Source organism: Rutidosis leptorrhynchoides, chromosome 3 (genome assembly GCF_046630445.1).
Source record: "Rutidosis leptorrhynchoides isolate AG116_Rl617_1_P2 chromosome 3, CSIRO_AGI_Rlap_v1, whole genome shotgun sequence".
Classification (NCBI taxonomy): Eukaryota; Viridiplantae; Streptophyta; class Magnoliopsida; order Asterales; family Asteraceae; genus Rutidosis; species Rutidosis leptorrhynchoides.
Genome location: NC_092335.1, coordinates 133,341,554 through 133,349,677, shown reverse-complemented (window position 1 = coordinate 133,349,677; position 8,124 = coordinate 133,341,554). Strand labels below are relative to the sequence as shown.

The window sequence follows — 8,124 nt, the reverse complement described above, 5'->3', positions numbered from 1 at the left end:
ACTCACTATTTGCGTCTCTACAAAACTTCAAAATGTAGAACTCCTTAAACGCGTTTATTATTATAGCCGGCTCCATAACCCACACACCATTTAATGAAATACCTTTGGCAGTATCCTTACTTTTTCTATGTCTCAATAAGCCGTGGAAGAATTTTGTATTCTCGTCTCCTTCTATAGTCTAGTTCACTTTAAATTTTTGCATTAGATCTGACTATTCTTGCGATAGCACTTTATACAACTCATTCATAAGACCCTTTCTTTCTTCTAACTCATGTGCTGTAACAGTCGAGTCATCAACCTTGGCTTCGATTTGATCAATCTTCGCCATTAAAATCGAACTCCTTGATTTGTCATTATCTCTCTGATCCCGAACTCAAGGCTTCAAATATGCTTTTATCACTTTCAACTTATCGTTGAAAGTATCCACTCATGGCACATTTTCCATATCGTTTGGTGGGGGGTAAAGGGGAGGGGGTTTTACTTGGCCGTGCCCTTGGATCGGTTTCAAGGTTTCCTCCCGGACAGCGATGGGGGCGTGATTATTATCGCTGCATCGACATAGTCAAAACGAGATATGATCTCAACGAGTGGTTTAGTCCCCCTAGGGTGATCCCAATCGCTGTTCAAAAAAAGAACTTATCGTTAAAATCTTGTTTTGCCTTGAACTCATCGCTTGCAACCACTCCTTTAACCAACTCGTCAAAACCCGATTATTCGAACCAAGAACGAAAACATTTAATGTACAAGCATATTTGGTTGTGTACAGAAAAAATTAATCGTGCACAAATCACTCATTTCTAAAAAAATCTACACATTTTCAATAGATTAAATTAAAATCTCTATAAGAAATGGAATATTATAAAACGGCAAGTCTGTTTTTTTTTCCATGAAAGTTATATTTAAAAATATATTTTCAATCACCCCTTTGTAGATTAGGATTCGTGTATATTTTCTATTTGAAAACTAAAATTCGATCTCGTATGTTTAGTTTCATATTCTATACCTCCATTAGTTTTCTAGAAATATGACAAGGAAGTAAATATGGATATAATTTAGTTTGTTATACAGATAAAATTACTAAAAAGGAATAACACTTTTTTTTGGAACATATTGTGTACATAAATAAAACTTATTGGCAATGAAACTCTCGGAAAAGATTGGAATAGGTATCATTGTATCAATGTCCCAAATGAACTGCATTAATTGTGGATGACAAATTAGGTAAACTATAAATTGAATCTTTTTTAGTAATAACTTTGAAATAACCTCTCATGATTTTATGAAAAAAATAATTGTATATAAATGTATATACATTTACATAATAATTATGATGAATGATAAATGATGAATTCATGTATAATTCGTATTCATCCATTAAATTCAAGAATAACTAGTTATATACTCGCTAGTCGTTACAACAAACATTAAACTAAATTACATTTACTCAAAAAATTTATACTTTTTTGGTAATATTACCATGAAAATGATAGGGTGAAAATGTTGGATGGTAGTAAACGGCACAAATATATGTAGGGACAATACCAACGGATACTTGCACACTCCATAACCCGAAAAGATTAATTAAATACCCGACCCGAGTATTAAACCATTAACCATGCAAGGCAGAAGTCAAACAAACCATCTATTCATCGAATCCAAACCCACACAATCCATTCGGACCCTACACGTGTCCTCATCTCATTCGCCCATCTTCAAGAATCCAATGACCTACTCCTTTTCTTCTCTCTCTATAAAATCCAAACGACGCCGGTTTCACTTTATTCACAATCCCTTTGCTTCTCCTTCGCGGAACCTCAAAATGGCGCCAAAACCGGTCAATTTTCCGGCAGGCTTCGCCGTTTGTGCTATTTTTCTCCTTTTAACCGCTTCTGCCGCTGCGCATGACTACTCTGATGCTCTTCGGAAGTGCATTCTGTTCTTCGAAGGTCAGCGTTCCGGTAGACTTCCGCCTGATCAACGCGTCCGATGGCGTAGTCATTCTGCATTGCACGACGGAGCTTCCGCCGGAGTAAATTTCAACTTACTTTTATATATTTTCACACATATAACCGTTTCCTAAAATGTAGGTTTATTTACAGTTAAAAATACGTTTTTTTTATGGTTTTGATTTTATGTATACAGGTTGATTTACGCGGCGGATACTACGACGCCGGAGATAACATAAAGTTCGGGTTTCCGATGGCGTTTACGACGACATTATTAGCGTGGAGCGTTATTGATTTCGGTCGAGTAATGGGACCAGAGTTAGGGAATGCAATTAGTGCAGTGAAATGGGGAACGGATTATTTATTAAAAGCAACGGCACAAGACGGCGTCGTTTATGTACAAGTAGGTGATGCGTTTTCGGATCATAATTGCTGGGAAAGACCAGAGGATATGGATACGTTACGAACGGTGTATAAAGTTGATCGGAATCACCCTGGATCTGACGTGGCAGGGGAGACTGCTGCTGCTTTAGCTGCTGCGTCGATTGTTTTCCGGTCACGTGACCCCACGTACTCTCGTATTCTTCTCAACCGTGCTAGTAAGGTACTCCGTATGTTTTTATTTTTTGTCATTTTGTTATAACACTATGGCAAGATGTGAATATATTTTTGTATGATTTTTCTTTTTTTTCATACGTGTTAATTGATGATTGGTGCATTCGTATTTATTTGAGATTCGCTCTATTTATTTGTTTCATGACTACACCACTAAAATTGTACGTCAGCACTTTATTTTAGACAGGTCACTTCATATATCTTTAGTGTACGAATTTTAATTGTTCACATTTTTGTTAAATTTGTATCACAATAGTTTTTACATGAACATGTATTATAGTTGATATGGAGTAATACACTTGATAAAGAGATTTTCATATTTGAAAAAGTGCTTGGGATCTTTTTTGGGTTGTGTATTAAACGAGGTGAGTTAAATAGTATCAAAAGTAGTAATTTGAAACCTTATGCTTAACATGTAATTTTTAAATTCGTTGAAATTAACATAGAGTACTTTGAGGACGATAAAAAGGGTGTGGGCGAATAGTGAAAGTTGCTTTTAGTGAAAAAAATCTTGTGTCGATATGTCAAATGGATCATACTTTATTCACATGGGATGCCATTTATTGAATTCGGTTAACTAAGCTTCTTTTTCATGCTAAACCATTATGTTTTCTCTTAAAAAAAATTTTGTTACTCACTATTCTTCCACGTGGTTTGCTATTTTAAGACGATAATTGCCTTTATGTTTTCTTGTTAAGCTTTCAAAAAAGGTTTGATAATATTATCATTATCATATAATTGTTAGTATTATTATCGTCTCTGGGTGACGTATGCCAGGATTTCTATCCTAGTCAAATGCTTATGATTGTAGTTGCTTTAAAATTAAACACAATTTCATGAATAAATGAGATACATAAATGTTGTTAGACCAAACATTAAGTGAACTTTAAGTTATCGTCATAACTATTTTTATTATTATTATTGACCTTAATTATCTATAAGACACTCTAGTTGTTTTTTCTAAAATAACGAATACTATTGAAAAAAAAAAAATCTTCATTACATAATTAAGGACCCAAACAATTACAAATAAAACAAGTCGCATAGGCTCAAAACTAGTAAGCGTTACACAACTGGCGATAACTTTAATTTTTTTAATGAATAACTCAAACCCTTAAAATTTTGAGTATCATTCTTCATGGGTTACAGAATTATTCTATGCTAGCTATTGAACACTTGAAGTGTAATAAAGGCCTATACTTTTGTGCACAATTATTAACCAACATTCACTGTTTCACCATGGTAAAAATGCTTCTTGGTCAATGTGACCATGCTTTGTTACGAAGTAGTAGTATATGTTATTTTTGTATATGAAGTAGAGACACTATTGTAGGTTTATTTATAGCAATTGGGCTCCTGTATATTTATCTATCCAAGGCTTGACATTTTTCTGTTAACTTTAACGTTTCCCAAAGCTGTTTTTTTTTTTTTTTTTTTTTATTTACCCGCCATTTTCTACTTTAATCCCGTTTAGGTCTTCCGTTTTGCTGACACATATAGAGGTGCTTACAGTAACTACTTACACTCCGCAGTTTGCCCTTTTTACTGTGACAACAATGGTTATGAGGTTAGTACTAGTATTATTTTTTAAACTTCTTTTAATCCATCTTCATATTTTTATTGTTATGTAGTAATGGTTTTATCTGGTATGTCGACAGGATGAATTGTTATGGGCTGCGGTGTGGTTGCACAAGGCGTCAAGAAGGCGGCAATATAAGGAGTACATAATAAGGAACGAGGTCATCTTGAAAGCAGGGGACACTATAAATGAATTTGGTTGGGATAACAAACATGCTGGCATCAATGTTCTCATTTCAAAGGTACGTACTAAAAAAGGACCTAAATGTTAAATAAGCTTGTACAGATTAGAGTACACAATATGAATAGGCATGATATGATATCATTTCTTTAGATATGATGACTAATGACTAATTGTCTAATGATGTTAAAATTAGTACAACCCTGATACGGAAACAATATTATATACGGACTAGTTAGTTAATTTACTCTATTTTTTAGTGTTCAAGTCTGATTTTATCAAGGTTTTGTCTTGTTGTACATGTCGATATTCTTCTCCTGATTCTAGTTCTAGTGTAGTGTCTATTATAATACACCCCATACCCCTAATACCTTTTACATTGTGTCAGCCAATCACATGGTTTCAATTGTACAAATCATATTAATTTCTAATGGGTAAATCCACAGGTGGGCCCCTTTACTAAGTAGCTCACCCATTAACCACAACAATCCATTTTTATATATCAAAACTAACTCTTTAGTACAAGCTTTTTCAAGTCATGAAATGTCTTTGTAAATAAAACTATGCCTGATACCAGTTAAAGGATGGTGACATGACAGTTGATTTGTCACTAATAACAATGTTGACCTTGTTGCTGATGTGGCATTGACCAGTCATTGATGTAGTAGTATTCATTCAAGTACTCAAATCTTCTCTGAGATTTGGTAATCCTAGGTATAATCTAAAATCAAGGATTATCCAACTTTGATGGTTTTGAGTTTGAACTATTTTTTTTTTCTTTTTCTTTTTGAGCCTGAGTATACAACTTGCTCTGCGAGCTAACTAATTTGATGTGACTACTCGCTGTGCGAGTTGTCTGGAGTCAACCCTATTGGCAGTTAACCCTAATGGTTTGAACTTGGGGCCTGTCGAGTAGCTAACCCTATTGGCAAACCAGTAATTAAATATTGTAGTTTTGCATTTCTACCTTGTCTACATTTTTTAAATACACATGATTATCAACCATCAAATACATAATACATAAGAATATAACAATATATCCAATAGAAGTACATTTCACCCTCAATTACACAGATGCACATCGGATATATTGTTAATTTGTTATGGTGTGCTGAGTCAAATCGCTTAACTTGTTTCGTTTGCCAAAAAAAAAAAAAAAAAAGATCTCTTACCCCACTATTAAATAAACTACTCCGTGATTCTTAAATGTCAAGAATATGTAACAAAAAATCAAGGTGGGTCATAAGGTCCACGTCATATACAATAAAACCATGTCCTTGATTACAAGAACAGTGTCCTCTCAAGCAACAAATGCAGGGACTATGTCTATGGTGTCTTTACTTTCAAATGGAATGGACTAATGCAAAAAAAAGTTATGTACCACCCTCATGTTTAGCCTTCTGTGGGTAATGTGGTGGGACCCACCTTAGGTCAAAACTTTCTGTCACAATGCATGTGCTAAAAGGCAATGAAGAAGAAGAGGGTGGTGACACTCTTTCCCAGTTCCCATTTCCATTATGGATACATGTAATTAGTATCCCTTCAAATTGATGGTGACCTCACTTTATTATTAACTTGATAAAATCATAAAAATGTCACATTATGTCACTCTTATCTCATTCCCCATATCTTAGGACTATCAACCCATGTGCAATTTTTATCTCATTCTGTTAATAATTAATTGATTATCATGATATTGATTATTGTTTACTCATGTAATTAACTACAAATCTTTATGCAGGAAGTGTTAATGGGAAAATCGCCCGATTTGAAATCATTTCAGAACAATGCGGATACGTTTATTTGTTCAATGTTGCCAGGAACCGCTCAGCTTCAAGTTCAATACTCGCCCGGTTCGTTGCATTGAACTCATTTATAGATTTTTAATTGTTAATATGTTTTAATTGCGGTTATGGTAATAATTTAGGTGGACTGATATTTAAGGCGGGAGGAAGTAACATGCAACATGTAACTTCATTATCTTTTCTTCTATTGGCCTATTCTAACTACCTTAGCCACGCCAATCGTGCGGTGCCATGTGGCGGTAAACTGGCCTCCCCTGCTTTTCTCAAAAGTTTGGCTAGACGTCAGGTATGCTAAACCTCATATTTTTTTCCTCATAAACATGTTATTCATATAAAAACAATAGGATGCTAAAACGGAAATCAAAAAAATAATAAAGATAAGAATTGAAATGAGTAAGTTTAGCCAATTATTGATCGGTTGAGGCTAGTCATTGGTGCTTTGAAATTTAGCATTGGTGTTGGTCACATGCACATGGACTTTGGGTGTAGCCAAATGTATGGCTACCCTTACTTCATACCCCACAAGAAAAAGAATAACCGTTATAATGTTGTCTATACTTTTATACACCAAAAACATTCCCTTTACATTCCCTTTTTTTCATGGACCTCATTTTTTGATCCCTTTTTATGAAATACTCCGTAACTGTTAAACCTCAAATCAACACTACCTCACCACATAGTAACATGTACGACGTGTTTAAAAAAATTTGTAATCTTTAATTTAAAGTAAAGTAATACTATGTTTTGTTCAATTCATAGGTGGACTATATCCTTGGAGATAATCCAATGAGAATGTCATATATGGTTGGGTATGGACCACGTTACCCTCAAAGGATCCACCATAGGGGAAGCTCGGTACCTTCGGTTAGGGTTCATCCGGCTCGTATAGGTTGCAAGGAAGGGTCTCGTTATTTCTTTAGCCCTGACCCTAACCCAAATGTTTTGGTTGGAGCCGTGGTTGGTGGGCCTAACACTACTGATGCGTTTCCTGACTCAAGACCTTTCTTTCAAGAATCTGAGCCCACGACGTATATAAATGCACCGTTGGTGGGACTATTGGGCTACTTCGCAGCGCACCCTTAATTTAAATATGATGCAACGAGTAGTGGTGCGCGAAATGGTCACCCTGTTTTTATTGATTTCTTATAACACGCCGTTATTAGTGTTTGTTTTCCAAAATGGAAAAGTTGCAATTGTATCTTCCTATTAATCTATCATATCCAACATGGCATGTTGCCCTTTCTCTTTTTTGTTTTGCTAATTATGTCCTGAAATTATGGGTGCATCAATTTAAGTAAATCTTTAGTTATATTATGATATTATTATGCTATGATATGAAGTAGGGTTAAGCACAAAAAGCTGTATCTTGTGTTTTACTTGGTTATTTATATAAATTATTTTTTGTTTGCTATCACCATTTCAAAGTTATCAAAAAGTATATTCTTTAATATTTGAGCTCAGCTCTTACCTATTCTTGCTTTATCTATAATACATAAAAAATGTGTTGTGACTCCCGTGACATAAACGGAACACACCCTGTTTCTATTTAACAATAAATTAAATAGTCGGGTGGGGTGATTGTCCTCTAATATTTGAGTAAGTATAAGCTAATTTAATTGGCTATGTTGGATGGCAAACACTGTTAAAAGTTAAAACCAAATGAAGACCCGACCACCCACAAAAAATGTTTACATTCCCCCTAAGATCATTTGTAAGATCATTTGTAGTGTTGTGTTGTTTTTTTTGCACTTTTTTATGACTAGGATAGGTTGGTTTTTGAGTTAGAGTATTGATGTTTGATTTTACCATTTTCATGGCGTCTCAATTTTATTTAATATGTAAAAAAAAATTTCCTACTTATTGGTCGGAGATCCACTCAGAGACAATCTCTCTATCTGTCGAATAGAGATAGGGATGATTTTCTTCACTATTGAGAGTGTTTTCACTCTGGGCGGAGAAATGACTTGTCTTTATTCTCGGATAGGGGAAGGATTGTCTA

At 34.6% G+C, this 8,124-nt stretch overlaps 1 protein-coding gene across 1 annotated transcript; it reads left to right on the top strand.

The window, feature by feature from the left end:
• Positions 1–1,819: 1,819 nt before the first annotated feature.
• Positions 1,820–7,466, top strand: LOC139896835 (endoglucanase 8-like). Its single transcript, XM_071879476.1, has 7 exons — positions 1,820–2,029; positions 2,143–2,550; positions 4,036–4,128; positions 4,220–4,381; positions 6,062–6,173; positions 6,248–6,411; positions 6,885–7,466. Exons 1-7 carry the CDS (start codon positions 1,820–1,822, stop codon positions 7,206–7,208), a joined length of 1,473 nt encoding a protein of 490 aa, XP_071735577.1. The 3' UTR covers positions 7,209–7,466.
• Positions 7,467–8,124: the final 658 nt, after the last annotated feature.